Source organism: Saccopteryx bilineata, chromosome 7 (assembly GCF_036850765.1).
Source record: "Saccopteryx bilineata isolate mSacBil1 chromosome 7, mSacBil1_pri_phased_curated, whole genome shotgun sequence".
In the NCBI taxonomy this organism is placed as follows: domain Eukaryota; kingdom Metazoa; phylum Chordata; class Mammalia; order Chiroptera; family Emballonuridae; genus Saccopteryx; species Saccopteryx bilineata.
This window is the reverse complement of record NC_089496.1, coordinates 89,578,331-89,597,005: the sequence shown is the minus strand read 5'-3', so window position 1 is coordinate 89,597,005 and position 18,675 is coordinate 89,578,331. Positions and strand designations below refer to the sequence as shown.

General features: G+C 47.7%; 1 protein-coding gene across 2 annotated transcripts; it reads right to left on the bottom strand.

The window, feature by feature from the left end:
• Nucleotides 1-3,135: 3,135 nt before the first annotated feature.
• LOC136310805 (heterogeneous nuclear ribonucleoprotein A1-like) lies at nucleotides 3,136-4,404 on the bottom strand. 2 transcript variants are annotated; one of them, XM_066239755.1, is made up of 2 exons: nucleotides 3,765-4,404; nucleotides 3,136-3,671 (listed from the first exon to the last, which is right to left on the bottom strand). In XM_066239755.1, exons 1-2 carry the CDS (start codon nucleotides 4,342-4,344, stop codon nucleotides 3,385-3,387), a joined length of 867 nt encoding a protein of 288 aa, XP_066095852.1. In that variant the 5' UTR covers nucleotides 4,345-4,404; the 3' UTR covers nucleotides 3,136-3,384. The 2 variants fall into 2 exon arrangements, with proteins under 2 accessions (XP_066095852.1, XP_066095851.1); XM_066239754.1 differs by having other exon boundaries at nucleotides 3,136-4,404.
• Nucleotides 4,405-18,675: the final 14,271 nt, after the last annotated feature.

The following is an 18,675-nucleotide window of genomic DNA, read 5'->3' as shown; positions in this document are numbered from 1 at the left end:
TTTTGAACCGGCAACATCAGCATTCTATTAAAGTATTTTTTTTTAAGTCTTTATTTATTTCAGAGACAGAAAGTGAGTCAGAGTGAGGGATAGACAGGGACAGACAGACAGGAACGGAGAGAGATGAGAAGCATCAATCATTAGTTTTCCATTGCGCTTGCAACACCTTAGTTGTTCATTAATTGCTTTCTCATATGTGCCTTGACCGCGAGTCTTCAGCAGACCGAGTAACTCCTTGTTGGACCCAGCGACCTTGGGTTCAAGCTGGTAGACTTTTGCTCAAACCAGATGAGCCCACGCTCAAGCTGGCGACCTTGAGGTCTCGAACCTGGGTCCTCTGCATCCCAGTCCGATGCTCTATCCACTGCACCACCGCCTGGTCAGGCAATATCAGCATTCTAGGTCGACGCTTTATCCACTACGCCACCACAGGTCAGAATGGCCCAATCTTTTATAGGTGAATAACCCTGAACAAGTTATTTAACCTCTTTGAGGTTTTTTTCCTCATCTCTAAAATGGGTACAATAACAGTACCTGCCTTTTTAATTTTTTTAGAGAAGAATGGAGAGAGAAACATTGATTTATTGTTCCATTTATTTATGCATTCGTTGGTTAATTCTTTTTTTAAATTTTTTAAATTTTTTTATTTATTCATTTTAGAGAGGAGAGAGAGAGAGAGAGAGAGAGAGAGAGAGGGGAGGGGCAGGAAGCATCAACTCCCATATGTGCCCTGACCAGACAAGCCCAGGGTTTTGAACCGGCGACCTCAGCATTCCAGGTCGATGCTTTATCCACTGCGCCACCACAGGTCAGGCTGTTGGTTAATTCTTGCCTATGTATGTCCTGACCGGGGATTGAATCCACTACCTTGGTGTATCAGGACAGTGCTCTAATGGTTAGAGTCTAACCAATTGATCTACCTGGCCAGGGCCAACAGCATATGCCTTACAGGTTGTTAGGAGGATGAATTAATAATAGAGAGTTTTTTAAATGTTGATTTTATTGATTTTAGAGAGCAAGGAAGGGAGAGAGGGAGAAAGAAACAGGAATATTGATCTGTTCCTGTATGTGCCCTGACCAAGGATCAAATCGGCAACCTCTGCGCTTCAGGATGATGCTGTAACCAACTGAGCTGTCTGGTCAGGTTGATAAATAGAGACTTTAGAAAGTCCAGAACTAGTCCCTCCACCTCCTCTCTTCCAGCCAGCTCACTGCCAGGAGTTCATCCCAGGAGATGCTCTGTAGCCCAGAGGAATGGGATGGATGGGACCCTGAAATGGGATATGTGGAAGGATTAAAGTGGAGGAATGGGAGTTAGGAATTAGAAAACTGTAAAACGAGCCTGACCTGTTGTGGTGCAGTGAATAAAGCGTCAACCTGGAATGCTGAGGTCACTGGTTCAAAACCCTGGCTTCCCTGGTCAAGGTACATATGGGAGTTGATGCTTCCTGCTCCTCCTCCCTTCACTCTCTCTCCTCTTTAAAATGAATAAATAAAATCTTAAGGCCCTGGCCGGTTCGCTCAGCGGTAGAGCGTCGGCCTGGCGTGTGGGGGACCCGGGTTCGATTCCCGGCCAGGGCACATAGGAGAGGCGCCCATTTGCTTCTCCACCCCACCTCCTTCCTCTCTGTCTCTCTCTTCCCCTCCCGCAGCCATTGGAGCAAAGATGGCCCGGGCACTGGGGATGGCTCCTTGGCCTCTGCCCCAGGCGCTGGAGTGGCTCTGGTCACGGCAGAGTGACGCCCCGGAGGGGCAGAGCATCGCCCCCTGGTGGGCATGCCGGGTGGATCCCAGTCGGGCGCATGCGGGAGTCTGTCTGACTGTCTCTCCCCGTTTCCAGCTTCAGAAAAATACAAAAAAAAAAAATCTTAAAAAAAAAGGAAAAGAAAACTGCAAAACAAGTAGGCTAGTCTAGCAGTAAAGCAGAGAGGCTCTGGAGCATCGCACTCAGAGCCTTCCTGTCCCTGTTAGTACACCGTGATGCTTTCTGGATGGTGCAAGGAGGGGGTGCAGGAGAGGCTTTCCCCCTTTGCTCACTAGATACTGAATTGGGTCCATTCTACCTTACCACTCTGCTTCTTGCCTCACCTAAACCTAAACTTCCTGAGAGCATAAAAAACAAAGATAGCCAGTGGGGCAGCTACAAGAAGATAAGGGGGGTTCTGTTTGCTGGTCTGGAGGCCACCTCTGTCACTGCCCTTTCCCTGCACACATAGGAGGTAGGATGTGTGAGTAGCTAACCCAATGTCTAGCTGAAGCCTAAGACCACATTCCCTTCTGCTCTCCTCCCAGGTCTTGAAATATGATGCTTGCTACATAATGGTGCCTAGTGTTTTTGCCTCATCTTTGGTCTGGTGCTTTTCCTATCTGGCCTCAGCCTATAAAGTTGCCTGTGTGAGTTCTGCAGACGCTATTATTTCCATCAGTCCAGTTCCCAGCACCTGCCTACCTGCTTCCTGCTGGCCATGACTATGTTCCTTCTGTATGTTGACCTTTCCCTACCCAGTGCCCACCCCTCGGGTCTGAAAGCTGGTCCGTCAGGCCAGGAGCCACTTCTGATCTCCTCAGGAAGATCCCATCCTAACACGTGACCCTTCCTTACCTTAAACAAGTTGCTCCCCACTTTGTTTTTTTTTTGTTGTTGTTGTTTTTTGTTTTTTTTTTTACAGAGACAAAGAGTGAGTCAGAGAGAGGGATAGACAGGGACAGACAGACAGGAATGGAGAGAGATGTGAAGCATCAATCATTAGTTTTTCATTGCGCGTTGCAACACCTTAGTTGTTCATTGACTGCTTTCTCATATGTGCCTTGACCGCGGGCCTTCAGCAGACCGAGTAGCCCCTTGCTGGGGCCAGCAACCTTGGGTTCAAGCTGGTGGGCTTTTGCTCAAACCAGATGAGCCCGCACTCAAGCTGGCGACCCTGGGGTCTCGAACCTGGGTCCTCTGCATCCCAGTCCGACACTCTATCCACTGCGCCACCGCCTGATCAGGCCCCACTTTGTTTTTTTTTTTTTTTTTTTTTTTTTTTTAAAAAAAGACACATTTATTCAGCGTCATGATCAGACTATTACATTTAGCAATCAACAGCATGGGTGCAAAAAAAAAAAAAGAAAAAGAAAAACTACATTAAAAACCCTTGTTGGAATGCTTTACACTTTCCACAGAACAGAAACTAAAATAACCTGTTATACAATTAGTCACAAATACAGTCCTCGAGTTTTTTTGCCCATTCACATGAGTATTGTCTAAAACATGTCTTCTTTGTAGCAGCTAGGCCCTGCCACCACTGTGCTTGGCTGAGTTCACAAATCTGTTGTAACCTGTAGCTTCCCTGTCACTTCTCTGGCTCTCCTCTCCTGCTAAGCTTTGTTTACTGGCAGTAATTAAAACCTTCTGCCACTGCCATAGCTACTGCTGCTGCTGGAACCACCATAGCCACCTTGGTTTCGAGGTTTGGCAAAGTACTGGCCTCCACCACCATAGGGACCAGAGCTTCGGCCTCCAAAGTTTCCTCCCTTCATGGGTCCAAAATTTGAAGATTGATTGTTGTAATTGCCAAAATCATTGTAGCTTCCGCCACCTCCAAAATTGCTTCCATCGTTACCAAATCCATTATAGCCATCCCCACTGCCACCATATCCACCTCCACCACGGCTGCCTCCAAAGCCACCTCGACCACTGAAATTTCCTCCACGACCAAAGTTGTCATTCCCACCAAAACCACCTCCACGACCACCTCCGAAGTTTCCAGAACCACTTCGACCTCTTTGGCTGGATGAAGCACTAGCCATCTCTTGCTTAGATAGGGCTTTCCTTACTTCACAGTTGTGGCCATTCACAGTATATTTCTGAATGACAATCTTGTCTACAGAATCATGGTCATCAAAGGTTACAAAAGCAAAGCCTCTCTTTTTGCCACTGCCTCTGTCAGTCATAATTTCAATCACTTCAATTTTTCTATACTGTTCAAAATAATCTCTCAGGTGGTGTTCTTCAGTGTCTTCTTTAATACCACCGACAAAGATCTTTTTCACGGTTAAGTGGGCACCAGGTCTTTGAGAATCTTCTCTCGAAACAGCCCTCTTTGGTTCCACAACTCTTCCATCCACCTTGTGTGACCTTGCATTCATGGCTGCATCCACCTCCTCCACAGTGGCATAGGTGACAAACCCAAAGCCTCTGGAGCGCTTGGTATTTGGATCTCTCATCACCACACAGTCTGTGAGCGTTCCCCATTGCTCAAAATGGCTCCTCAGACTCTCATCGGTTGTTTCAAAGCTCAAACCACCAATAAAGAGCTTCCGCAGCTGTTCTGGCTCCTTGGGAGACTCTGACTTAGACATGATGACTGCAGGAGAATAGACTTCAGCGATGCTCACTCCGCGACGTCCACCAGGAAAAAGGCTGTTTTGTTTTTAATGGGAGGAGGGGATATAGTGAGACAGACTTCCACATGTGCCCCAACTAGGATCCACCCGGTGAGCCCACTAGGGGGCAATGTTCTGCCTATCTAGGCTGTTGCTCTGTTGTTCAGCAAACCAGCTCTTTTTTTTTTTTTTTTTTTTTTTTGTATTTTTCTGAAGCTGGAAACGGGGAGAGACAGTCAGACAGACTCCCGCATGCTCCCGATCGGGGTCCACCCGGCACGCCCACCAGGGGGCAATGCTCTGCCCCTCTGGGGCTTCGCTCTGTTGAGACCAGAGCCACTCTAGCGCCTGGGGCAGAGAGGCCAAGGAGGCATCCCCAGCGCCGGGGCCATCTTTGCTCCAATGGAGCCTCGCTGTGGGAGGGGAAGAGAGAGACAGAGAGGAAGGAGAGGGGGAGGGGTGGAGAAGCAGATGGGCGCTTCTCCTGTGTGCCCTGGCCGGGAATCGAACCTGGGACTTCTGCACGCCAGGCCAATGCTCTACCACTGAGCCAACCGGCCAGGGCCACAAACTAGCTCTTCTTAGCGACTGAGGTGGAGGCTATGGAGCTATCCTCAGCGCCTGGGGCCAAATGGCTCCAATCGAGCCAGCCATGGCTGCAGAAGGGGAAGAGAGAGAGAGAGAGAGAGAAAGAAGTGGGGGGTGGGGTGGAGAAATAGACGGGCGTTTCTCCTGTGTGCTCTGAATGGGAATCAAACCTGGTACATCCACATGCTGGGTTGATGCTCTACCACTGAGCCAACTGGCCAGGGCCACATCTGCAGTTTCATAAGCAATAAGCAGCTGTATGAAGCCATTTCTTTTTTTTTTTTTTAACGGAGACAGAGAGAGAGTCAGAGAGGGCGATAGACAGGGACAGACAGACAGGAACAGAGAGAGATGAGAAGCATCAATCACTAGCTTTTCGTTGCGCATTGCAACAACTTAGTTGTTCATTGGTTGCCTTCTCATATGTGCCTTGACCGCGGGCCTTCAGCAGACCGAGTAATCCCCTGCTCAAGCCAGTGACCTTAGGTCCAAGCTGGTGAGCTTTTGCTCAAACCAGATGAGCCCGCACTCAAGCTGGCAACCTCAGGGTCTCGAACCTGGGTCCTCTCCATCCCAGTCCGACGCTCTATCCACTGCGCCGCCACCTGGTCAGGCATGAAGCCATTTCTTATAGCAGCTACTCCCTCAGAAATAACAAGTACAACCTGACTGCTGGTGGTGCAGTGGACACATCGACCTGAGGTCCTAGGTTCAAAACCCCAAGGTCGCCTGACCTGTGGTGGTGCAGTGGATAAAGCGTCTTCCTGGAACACTGAGGTCGCCAGTTCGAAACCCTGGGCTTACCTGGTCAAGGCACATATGGGAGTTGATGCTTCCTGCTCCTCCCTCCTTCTCTCTCTCTCTCTCTCTCTCTCTCCCTCCCTCCCTCCCTCTTTCCCTTTCTCTCTCTCTCTCCTCTCTGAAAATTGAATAAAATCTTAAAAAAAAAAACCCAAAAACCCCAAGGTCACTGGCTTGAGTGCAGGCTCACCAGATTGAGCATAGGGTCACTGGCTTGAGTGTGGGATCATCAAAATTATCCTATGGTCACTGGGTTGAGCCCAAAGGTCGCTGACTTTAAAGCCCAAAGTTGCTGGCCTGAGCAAGGGGTCACTGGCTCTGCTTGAGCCTGATGCCTTCAGTCTAGGCACATATGAGAAGCAATCAATAAATGACTTAAGTTATACAACTATGAGTTGATGCTTCTCATGTTTCTTTCTTTTTCTTTTTTTTTAGATTTTTTTAAATTTTTTAATTTTCATTTTTAGAGAGGAGAGAGAGAGGAAAGAGAGAGACAGAGAGAGAGAAGGGGGGAGGAGCTGGAAGCATCAACTCCCATATGTGCCTTGACCAGGCAAGCCCAGGGTTTCGAACTGGTGACCTCAGCATTTCCAGGTCGACATTTTATCCACTGCGCCACCACAGGTCAGGCTTTTTTTTTTTTTAGATTTTATTTATTCATTTTAGAGAGAGGAGAGAGAGAGACAGAGAAGGGAGGGAGGAGCAGAAAGCATCAACTCCCGTATGTGCCTTGACCAGGCAAGCCTGGGGTTTCGAACCAGCGACCTCAGTGTTCCAGGTGTATGCTTTTACCCACTGCGCCACCGCAGGTCAGGCTCTCTTTCTTCTTGTTTCTCTCTCTCTTTTGCTAAAAGAAAAAAAAAAGAAAGAAAGAAAGAAAAAAAAAAGAAATAACAAGTATAACCTTCTCTCCTCCCTTAAGTTCATCTTTCAGGCACAGAGTGGACTTAACTCTCCTTCTACCCTGAGACTTTTTCTCTGGGCCAGACTCAGATTTCATGGCAACTCCAGGATCCCAACCTCCCAGAGATCCTGGGTCACACCCATAGGAGTGTCAGATTCCAGGCATCACAGTCATAGATGATTGACCCCAGCCCACCCAGTCTAATTTTCTGTCCCTTCTCCCTAGGGATAATTTCTGAGCAGAAAATCCCCTTTCCTCAGACTTCTTCTTCTTCTTCTTTTTTAATTTTATTTATTCATTATAGAGAGGGGAGAGAGAGAGAGAGAGAGAGAGAGAGAAGGGGGGAGGGGCAGAAAGCATCAACTCCCATATGTGCCTTGACCAAGCAAGCCCAGGGTTTTGAACCAGCAACCTCAGCGTTTCCAGGTTGACACTTTATCCACTGCGCCAACACAGGTCAGGCATCTCCTCAGACTTCTTCTTACTCCTGATATCCTGGTCCTCCTCCCTCTACCTCTTAGGACATGGATATAAACACCATCTATGGATGGAAGCCTGTCAGAAAAATCCACTCCAACCTGCTGGGTGAGGTAGAAACAGCCTGCAGTGGGAAGGGTGGGGAACTCTGATGGTTTATTATCATCCTGTCTTCCCCAGACTTCAGGCCCTTGCTGGGGATCAACATGTGGATTACCCTTTATCTCTGTTCTGGTTTTTTGTTTGTTTGTTTTTTGTGTGTTTTTTTTTTGTGTGTGTGGCAGAGACAGAGAGAGTCAGAGAGAGGGACAGATAGGGACAGACAGACAGGAAGGGAGAGAGATGAGAAACATCAATTTTTCGTTGTGGCTCCTTAGTTGTTCATTGATTGATTTCTCATATGTGCCTTGACCAGGGGGCTACAGCAGACTGAGTGACCCCTTGCTCGAGCCAGTGACCTTGGGCTCAAGCTGGTGAGCCTTGCTCAAACCAGATGAGCCTGCGCTCAAGCTGGTGACCTCGGGGTCTCAAACCTGGGTCCTCCACATCCCAGTCCGACGCTCTATCCATTGTGCCACCACCTGGTCAGGCTGTTCTGTTTTTTTCAACACCATCAAACAATTATCTGACACCAGCTGGGTGTCCTACAATTCAACTCAGTTCTCACACTATCTACCTGGAGAATAGCATCAGATTCTACAGGTTAAGGGTTCTATCCTGGGCCCTGGCTGGTTGATTCAGTGAATAGAGCGTCAGCCTAGCGTGCAGACATCCTGGGTTTGATCCTTTGTCAGAGCACACATGAGAAGCGACCATTTGCTTCTCTCCTCCTCCCTCTCCCCCTTCTCTCCTTTTACCCCTCCCACAGCCAGTGGCTCAATTGGTTTGAGCATTGGCCCCAGGCACTTAGGATAGCATGGTGGGTCCAAGCATCAGCCACAGGCACTAAGGATAGCTTGATTGATTTGAGCATCAGCCTCATATGGGGGTTGCCAGGTGGATCCTGGTCAGGGCACATGCAGGAGTCTGTCTCTCTACCCCCCTCCTCTCACTTAAATTTTTTTTTAAAAAGGGTTCCATTCTTCATCCTATGAGACTGACCCCTACTTTGGACACTAATCACAAATCCAGGTCATTACCTGTGCTTCTGACTGGCTGGCTATAAATCAGACATTCCCCTGACCCCCTCCTTGGTTTGATTAATTTGCTAGAGCTGCTCACAAAACTCAGAAAACCAGTTTACTTACTAGATTACCAGTTTATTACAAAGGATATTAAAGAATACTGTTAGAAAAAAACAACAGGCCCAAAATGGAGTCATCTGTGCTAAGCCCCAACCTGCAAACTTAATTGCAGTTTCAGCCTCTTCCAGAAATGTGACTTTTAACTAGTCGTTCTGGAATTATCTGATCAAGACTAATGAGATAATGTACATGATATACACTGCCCCCCTTTCCCCAAAGGAAGGTGACTTTGCCTGACATAATCCTTTCTGTTATTTATGATTTCCTTGTCCCACCCTTTTCTGTCTAGAAAAGCCTTCATTTAGTGTAGCTTCTCAGAGCCCCTTTCTATGCTGGGTGGGATGCTGTTCTATTCATGAATTGTTAAATAAAGAAAATTAGATCTTGAAATTTACTCAGTTGATTTGTGTGTGTGTGACAGAGACAGAGAGAGTCAGAGAGAGAGAGACAGACAGGAAGGGAAAGAGATGAGAAGTATCAATTCTTCGTTGCGGCACCTTAGTTGTTCAAAGATTGCTTTCTCATATGTGCCTTGAAGGGGGGAGGCTACAGCAGACAGAGTGACCCCTTGCTTAAGCCAGCGACGTTGGGTCCAAGCTAGTGAGCTTTGCTCAAACCAGATGAGCCTGCGCTCAAGCTGGTGACCTCGGGGTTTTGAACCTGGGTCCTCCGTGTCCCAATCCGATGCTCTGTTCACTATGCCACGCCACTATCTGGTCAGGCAATTTTTTTTTCTTTTTCTTTTTTTGTATTTTTGCGAAGTGAGAAGCAGGGGGGGCGGCAGACAGATTCCCTCATGCGCCTCACCGGGATCCACCCGGCATGCCCACCAGGGGGCGATGCTTGGCCCATCTGGGGCTTCACTCCACTGGAACCTGAGCAATTCTAGCGCCTGAGTCGGAGGCCATGGAGCCATCCTCAGTACCCAGGCCAAATTTGCTCCCATGGAGCCTTGACTGAGGGAGGGAAAGAGAGAGATAGAGAGAGGGATAAGGATGGAGAAGCAGATGGACGCCTCTCCTATGTGCCATAGCTGGGAATCGAACCCGGGACTTCCACACGCCCCGCTGATGCTCTACTACTGAGCCAACCGGCCAAGACCTTTCTTTCTTTATTTTATTTTTTTAAACAATATTAAAGAACAGCCAGATGAAGAGATGGGGCTTGACTGCTGGTGGTGGCACAGTAGATAGAATGTTGACCTGGGACACTGAGATCTCAGGTTCGAAACCTTGAGGTTCCTGGCTGGAGTGTGGGATCACAGAAATGACCACATGCTTGCTGACTTGAGCAAGGGGTCACTGGTTCAGCTGGAGCCCCCTACCCCATCAAGGCACATATGAAAAGCAATCAATGAACAACTAAAGTGCCACAACTATACGTTGATGCTTCTTTTTTTTCTTTTTTTGTATTTTTCTGAAGCTGGAAACGGGGAGGCAGTCAGACAGACTCCCGCATGCGCCCGACCGGGATCCACCCGGCACACCCACCAGGGGCGATGCTCTGCCCATTCGGGGCGTCGCTCTGTTGCGACCAGAGCCAGTCTAGCGCCTGAGGCAGAGGCCATGGAGCCATCCCCAGTGCCTGGGCCATCTTTGCTCCAAAGGAGCCTTGGCTGCGGGAGGGGAAGAGAGAGACAGAGAGGAAGGAGAGGGGGAGGGGTGGAGAAGCAGATGGGCGCTTCTCCTGTGTGCCCTGGCCGGGAATCGAACCCGGGACGTCTGCACGCCAGGCCGACACTCTACCACTGAGCCAACTGGCCAGAGCTTTTTTTTTTGTTTTTTTTCCACATTGGGCAGCTGCCCAGGTGCCCACCTTAGAGAGAACCCTGATGACAGTGCCATTTTTTTTAATTTTATTTATTCATTTTTAGAGAGGAGAGAGAGAGGGAGAGAGAGAGACAGAGAGGGAGAGAGAGAGGAGTGGGGGAGGAGCTGGAAGCATCAACTCCCATATGTGCCTTGACCAAGCAAGCCCAGGGTTTCAAACCGGCGACCTCAGCATTTCCAGGTTGACGCTTTATCCACTGCACCACCACAGGTCAGTTGTTGTTTTTTTAAAACATTCATCCATTGGTTTTCTCTTTTTTTTTTTTTTTTTTTTTTTGACCAGGCAAGCCCAGGGTTTTGAACCGGTGACCTCAGCATTTCCAGGTCGACGCTTTATCCACTGCGCCACCACAGGTCAGGCCGGGCCAGGGCTTAAGTTGATGCTTCTTACCTCTTTCTCTTCCTCAAGAAAAATAAAAAAATTTTAAAAGGAAGCATGTCAAAAAATTGATGATAGTGCCTGACCAGGCGATGGCGCAGTGGATAGAGCATTGGACTGGGATGTAGAGGACCCAGGTTTGAGACCACGAGGTCACCAGCTTGAGCACGGGCTCATCTGGTTTGAGCAAGGCTCACCAGCTTGAGCCCAAGGTCACTGGCTCGAGCAGGGGGTTACTTGGTCTGCTGTAGCCCCCCGGTCAGGGCACATATGAGAAATCAGTGAATGAACAGCTAAGGAGCCGCAACGAGGAGTTGATGTTTCTCATCTCTCTCCCTTCCTGTCTGCTGTCTGTCCCTCTCTTTGACTCTCTCTGTCTCTGCCACAGGGGAAAAAAAAATTGATGATAGTAAAGAACTCTGTGCCAAAGTGTGCTTGAATATAGTAAGTAGACAGTAAGAATGTGTAAATAATGAAGGTCCATGATTTGACCACTTATGAGATTGCACCTAAGTGCACTGTAGTATTGTGGCATTCTTTTGAGTTAATAAAGCTATTGTAATGATAACCTACATGTCTTTTTCCATATGAACAATTGTAAACCTACTTTTGCTAACCCGTGTATACATTTTTAAAAATTTGAGAGAAAGAGGATAGGGGAGAGAGAGAAAGAGAGAGAGACATCTGTTTGTTGTTCCACTTATTTATTTATACATTCATTGGTTGATTCTTGTATGTGCCCTGACTGAGGCTTGAGTCCACAACCTTGGTATATTGGGACGATGCTCTAACTGAGCTACCTGGCCAGGGCCCCCTGTATATTTTTTGTATTATAAATCACAATATCACAGCATCAAAAGCCTGGGTTAGAATCCTTGTCTGAGTTGATTGAGAGTGAGAGAGGGATAGGTTTGGGGAGTGGCTGTGGGTGGGTGATTCAGAGCACGCTCAGGAGAAAGCAGGCGCACACTGATAACAGTCAGGACCCCCAAACGGGAAGAACAAATTTTTAGGACGGCAGCATAGCTATTGGGTTTAAATCTTGTTACAAACACAATGGAGTCACATCAATGGCACATTTACACTGCTCACAAAAATTAGGGGATCAGGGATCATGCAGATATTTCAGTACGTTCAGCCTTTTGTGTAGTGCAGTGAAGTTTCACCAATGAAATAAAAGTTGGTTTTGCATCTCATTTGCATAATTGAACAACTTTCTTTGACTTGTTATTTGCTTTTCTGATGATCTTGTTTAATAAAAACAATCAGCCTGACCAGGTGGTGGCGCAGTGGATAGAGTGTCGGACTGGGATGCGGAAGGACCCAGGTTCGAGACCCCGAGGTCACCAGCTTCAGTACAGGCTCATCTGGCTTGAGCAAAGAGCTCACCAGCGTGGACCCAAGGTCGCTGGCTCCAGCAGGGGGTTACTCAGTCTGCTGAAGGCCCGCAGTCAAGGCACATGTGAGAAAGCAATCAATGAACAACTAAGAAGTCGCAACACGCAACGAGAAACTGATGATTGATGCTTCTCATCGCTCTCCGTTCCTGTCTGTCTGTCCCTGCCTATCTCTGCCTCTGTAAAAAATAAAATAAAATAAAATAAAATACTCCTTTTTTTTATTGCTTCATATTCATTTTTAAATATCCCCTAATTTTTTTTTTTTTTTTTTTTACAGAGACAGAGTCAGAGAGAGGGATAGACAGGGACAGACAGACAGGAACAGAGAGATGAGAAGCATCAATCATTAGCCTTTCGTTGTGCATTGCGACACCTTAGTTGTTCATTGACTGCCCTCCCATATGTGCCTTGACTGCGGGCTCTCAGCAGACCGAGTAACCCCTTGCTTGAGCCAGCGACCTTGGGTCCAAGCTGGTGAGGTTTTGCTCAAACCAGATGAACCCGTGCTCAAGCTGGCGACCTCGGGGTTTCGAACCTGGATCCTCGGCATCCCAGTCTGATGATCTATCTACTGCGCCACTGCCTGGTCAGGCGAAATATCCCCTAACTTTTGTGAGCAGTATAATTTAGGGCCAATACTGCTCTGTGCACTCAGACAATAGCAATTCTAAACAAGTAGCAGGTTGAGAAGGGAGAGGGCATCTTAATTACACGAAGTGTGTGTTCAATGATTCAAGCATTTTTCATACATCATGGACACTAACAGAAAACCAACTTCAAAATCTGGTTCTCAGCCTTTGAAACAGCAATTGGTTCTAAAATGGCTGAGCTGGACCTATTGAGAGATCATCTCTACTTTATGGATAATTTAAAGAATTTTCATGTTTTGACTAAATTCAACTTTTTTTTTTTTTTTACAGAGAGAAAGTCAGAGAGAGGGATAGGTAGGGACAGACAGACAGGAATGGAGAGAGATGAGAAGCATCAATCATTAGTTTTTCGTTGCAACACCTTAGTTGTTCATTGATTGCTTTCTCATATGTGCCTTGACCATGGGCCTTCAGCAGACCGAGTAACCCCTTGCTCAAGCCAGCAACCTTGGGTCCAAGCTGGTGAGCTTTGCTCAAACCCGATGAGCCTGCGCTCAAGCTGGCGACCTCAGGGTCTCGAACCTGGGTCTTCCACATCCCAGTCTGACGCTCTGTCCACTGCACCACCGCCTGGTCAGGCTAAATTCAACTTTTGACCTATGGATTGATTTTAAAACCCCTTTTGTATGATATAATTCTGCTATACTTTTAATTATTTTTTATTTATTCATTTTAGAGACGCGAGAAAGAAAGAGAGAGAGAGAAAGTGGGGAGGAACAGGAAGCATCAACTCCCATATGTGCCCTGATCAGGCAAGCCCAGGGTTTCAAACCAGTGACCTCAACATTCCAGGTCAAGGCTTTATCCACTGCACCACCACAGGTCAGGCAATTCTGCTATACTTTTATAAGTCACTTAACCTCTAAGACTCAGATTCTTTCTGTGTATAATAGACTTAAAGAAACGGACTTTAGCCTGACCAGGTGGTGGCGCAGTGGATAGAGCGTCGGACTGGGATGCAGAGGACCCAGGTTCGAGACCCCGAGGTCTCTGGCTTGAGCGCGGACTCATCTGGTTTGAGCAAAAGCTCGCCAGCTTGAACCCAAGGTCCCTGGCTCTAGCAAGGGGTTACTCGGTCTGCTGAAGGCCTGCAGTCAAGGCGCATATGAGAAAGCAATCAATGAACAACTAAGGTGTTGCAACGTGCAATAAAAAACTAATGATTGGCCCTGGCCGGTTGGCTCAGTGGTAGAGCGTCGGCCTGGCGTGCAAGGGGTCCCGGGTTCAATTCCTGGCCAGGGCACACAGGAGAAGCGTCCATCTGCTTCTCCACCCCTACTCCTCTCCTTCCTCTCTGTCTCTCTCTTCCCCTCCTGCAGCGAGGCTCCATTGGGGCGGGGATGGCCCGGGCGCTGGGGATGGCTCCTTGGCCTCTGCCCCAGTCGCTAGAGTGGCTCTGGTTGTGGCAGAGCGACGCCCCGGAGGGGCAGAGCATCGCCCCCTGGTGGGCAGAGCGTCGCCCCCTGGTGGGCGTGCCGGGTGGATCCTGGTCGGGCGCATGCGGGAGTCTGTCTGACTGTCTCTCCCCGTTTCCAGCTTCAGAAAAATACAAAAAAAAAACCCCAAAACAAAACAAAACAAAAAAAACACCTAATGATTGATGCTTCTCGTTTCTCTCCATTCCTGTCTGTCTGACCCTGTCTATCCCTCTCTGACTCACTCTCTGTCTCTGTAAAAAAATAAATAAATTTAAAAAAAGAAAAAAAAGGAAAAAAGAAACGGACCTTAGCCTGACCTGTGGTGCGCAGTGGATAAAGCGTCAACCTGGAATGCTGAGGTTGCCGGTTCAAAACCCTGGACTTGCCCAGTAAAGGCACAAATGGAAGTTGAAGCTTCCTGCTTCTCTCTCTCTTTCTCTCTCTCTCTCTCCTCTAAAATGAATAAATAAATTTAAATAAAGAAAAGAAACGGACCTTAGTAGTTTCTAAAGTTCTTACCTATTAGTACCCTTCAAGTGATATGTATAGAATTTACAATTTAAAAGTAATTTTTTTCACATTCACTCTTTCTTTTAATCCTCAAAACTGGCCTGACTTGTGGTGGCGCAGTGGATAAAGCGTTGACCTGGAAAGAGGTCGCCGGTTCGAAACCCTGGGCTTGCCTGGTCAAGGCACATAAGGGAGTTGATGCTTCCAGCTCCTCCCCTCTGTCTCTCTTCTCTCTCTCTCTCTCTCTCTCTCTCTCTCTCTGTCTCTCCCTCTCCTCTCTAAAATGAATCAATCAATAAATAAAAATTAAAAAAAATAATCCTCAAAACTGCCCTATAAGGTAGATACTGTTACTTTTCCTATTTTATGGTTGAGGTAATTGAGACCCAGAGGGGTTAAGAAAATTACTCAAAGTTACATAGACAATAGGTAGTGAAGGCAGGATTAAATCTTTATCAATTCTTATCCAACGAGTTTTCAGTACACTTCTTCTTTTTATTCTTTTTTAAAAATTGATTTCAGAGAGGCCCTGGCCGGTTGGCTCAGCGGTAGAGCGTCGGCCTGGCGTGCCGGGGACCCGGGTTCGATTCCCGGCCAGGGCACATAGGAGAAGTGCCCATTTGCTTCTCCATCCCCCCCCCCCCCCTTCCTCTCTGTCTCTCTCTTCCCCTCCCGCAGCCAAGGCTCCATTGGAGCAAAGATGGCCCGGGCGCTGGGGATAGCTCCTTGGCCTCTGCCCCAGGCTCTAGAGTGGCTCTGGTCGCGGCACAGCGACGCCCCGGAGGGGAAGAGCATCGCCCCCGGTGGGCAGAGCGTCGCCCCTGGTGGGCGTGCCGGGTGGATCCCGGTCGGGCGCATGCGGGAGTCTGTCTGACTGTCTCTCCCTGTTTCCGGCTTCAGAAAAATACAAAAAAAAAAAAAATTTGATTTCAGAGAGACAGAGGAAGGGAGGGAGGAAGAGAGAGAGAGAGAGAAAGAGAGACATTGATTTGTTGCTCCACTTAGTTATGTTTTCTTTGGTTGATTCCTGTATGTGCCCTGACAGGGGGTTGAACCTGCAACCTTGGTGACATGGGATGATGCTCTAACCAGCTGAGCTACCCGACCAGGGCCTCAGGTCCACTTCTAATGCATGAAAGCATGGACGAGTGCCCCAGGTTGGAGTGGGCAGGCAGGCTCTCTTGAAGGGTTGAGGCTAATTAAAATAAAAGAATCTTGCCTAGACTGACTGGGTGGTGGCGCAGTGGATAGAGCGTCAGACTGGGATGCGGGAGACCCAAATTCGAGACCCTGAGGTCGCCAGCTGGAGCGAGGACTCATCTGGTTTGACCAAAAGCTCACCAGCTTGAGCCCAAGGTCGCTGGCTCAAGCAAGGGGTTACTCGGTCTGCTGAAGGCCCATGGTCAAGGCATGTATGAGAAAGCAATCAATGAACAATTAAGGTGTTACAACGTGCAACGAAAAACTAATGATTGATGCTTCTGATCTCTCCATTCCTGTCTGTCTGTCTCTGTCTATCCCTTTCTCTATCTCTGTAAAAATAAATAAATAAATAAATAATAAAAAATAAAATAAAAAAGAATCTTGCCTAACCAGGCAGTGGTACAGTGGATAGAGAGTCAGCCTGGGATGTTGAGGACCCAGGTTTGAAACCCTGAGGTCACCAGCTTGAGTGCTGGCTTACCAGCTTGATTGCAGGGTTGCTGGCTTGGGCACGGTCGCTGGCCTGAGCCCAAGGTCACTGTCTTGAGCAAGGGGTCACTGGCTCAGCTGGAGCTCCCCACCCCAGTCAAGGCACATATGAGAAAGCAATCAGTGAACAACTAAAGTGCTTCTCATCTCTCTTTCTTTCTGTCTGTATGTCCTTCTCTTTAAAAAAGAAGGAAATCCTGATTTGTGGTGGTGCAGTGGATAAAGCGTCGACCTGGAAATGCTGAGGTCGCCGGTTCGAAACCCTGGGCTTGCCTGGTCAAGGCACATATGGGAGTTGATGCTTCCAGCTCGTTCCCACCTTCTCTCTCTGTCTCTCCCTCCTCTCTCTCTCCCTCTATCTCCCTTTCTCTCTCCTCTCTAAAATGAATTTAAAAAATTAAAAAAAAAAGGAAAGAGAAAGAAAGAAAAGAAATAAATGATCAGTGGGCCCTGAGCAGCGGATAGTGGGTCCTACTGGTGCCCCGAGGTCTTGGGTTCCATCCCATGTCAGGGCACATAAGAGAAGCAACCAATGAATGCACAACTAAATGGAACGATGAGTTAATGTCTCTCTCTCTCTCTCTCTCTCTCTCTCTCTCTCTCTCTTGCTTTCTCTTTCCCTTCCTTTCTCTCAATGGAAAAAACATTTTTTTTAAATGGTCAAGTATGTGCAGGTTTGAGGGTGTGGGTGGAGCTGGCGGTGACAAAAGGAACCACTAGGGGGAGCCTGTGCCTAGAAAGAGACTAGGTGGGGACTTGGGAAGCCACTTCAAGGATATTTCTTCCCTTTTCTCCAGGGCCAGTAAAGGTCCTGGCATTCCAGTTTCCCCTGGCTCCCTATGGACTTGGTGGGGAAGTCTAGATCTGTACCTTTCCAACTCTCTGAAGTGCCCTTTCTCTGACCACGTGAACCAAATTCTGGTGCATCTGAACACTTCCTCGGGACAGCTGTATTCAACATGGAGATCAATCCTCTGTCCTTTGACCTCAGCCCACAATTCCCACTAACCCCTTCTACTTATCCCTTGCCTAGAACTTCACTGACTCAGGCTTTACCAGTCCTATTTCTCTTCTGGTTTGTGGATCAGGGGATCCTGGGTCTTACCAGTTATGTCTATTCCTTTCACCTCCACCCCAGCTCCCAAGATGGCCCTGGCTCACTGGCTTCCTCATCCCCACCATTGCCGGAGGTGGGCTGGTTCTTGCTTCAGATTCAGCTGACCTACTTCTATCAATTTCAGCTCTGTATCAAACAGTGAGTCTGGTCTAAGGGAAGAAAGCTAGAGAATCCATACAAACCTAGAGCCTATTGCTTCTCAGCCTTTTTTTTTTTTTTAATTTTTATTTATTTATTTATTTATTTATTTATTCATTTTTAGAGAGGACAGAGAGAGGGAGAAAGAGAGAGAGAGAGAGGGGGGGGGGAGGAGCTGGAAGCATCAACTCCCATATGTGCCTTGACCAGGCAAGCCCAGGGTTTCGAACCGGCGACCTCAGCATTTCCAGGTCGACATTTTATCCACTGTGCCACCACAGGTCAGGACTCAGTCTTTTGCCTAAGTTCAAGTGTAAAGCCTAGAGCCTAACCCTCTCATTGCAGACCACAACAACTGGTCAGTTCCTGCATTTACAATAATAATTGAAGCTACCTAGTAACAGTATTCAGGATCCTACCCTAAGCCCAGAACCAGAGGGGTCACTTGGGTAGAAGTGGGCATAGGGCCAAGATCTCTTTGGAGGTGGTTTTACTAAATCCAGATGAACAGAAATCTGTGTCAGAGATGCTCTTGTTTCTTGGCTTAGGGATTCAACAGGGATGTGGAGTCCTTCAAGCAAACCTGTTTCAGTGACTCTTGTTACTAAGTCAGAGGGCTCTGCAGTAGCTTTCCTGTTTGTGGCAAATCTTCTCTCAACCAGGGGCTGCTCCAGGAATCCTGCAGGACACAGGCTTGGCCCAAGACCTACCGCAGTTCCTATGTGGGGGCAGAAGAGTCTTGAGAAATGGGCACAGCTCTGCAGATCCCCCTCCAACAGGCTAGAGAAGCCAGCATTGAACCAGGAATGAGAAGTGCATTCAAGCTCAAGCGGAGAGCAGCTACTGGGCTGTACAGTGAAGTGGTTCAAATCTTAGTGTTGCTACTTTCTAGTTGACTGACCTTGGTCAAGTCATCTTTCTAAACCTTATTTTCTATTCCTAAACTTATTTCCTAACCTATTAAATGGGGATATTAGTACTTTTCTAATGGGGTTATTAGAAGCACTAAATGAGGAATTATTAAAGACCAGCAGAATGCCTGGCACACATTAAATGCTCAAAAGTGTTAATTATTTTCAGTATTGGAAATGGCCACTTTAGCTAACAGATTTAGGTTCAACAACTCACTCTACAACCCATAACTCTCTGAGACCCTTAGC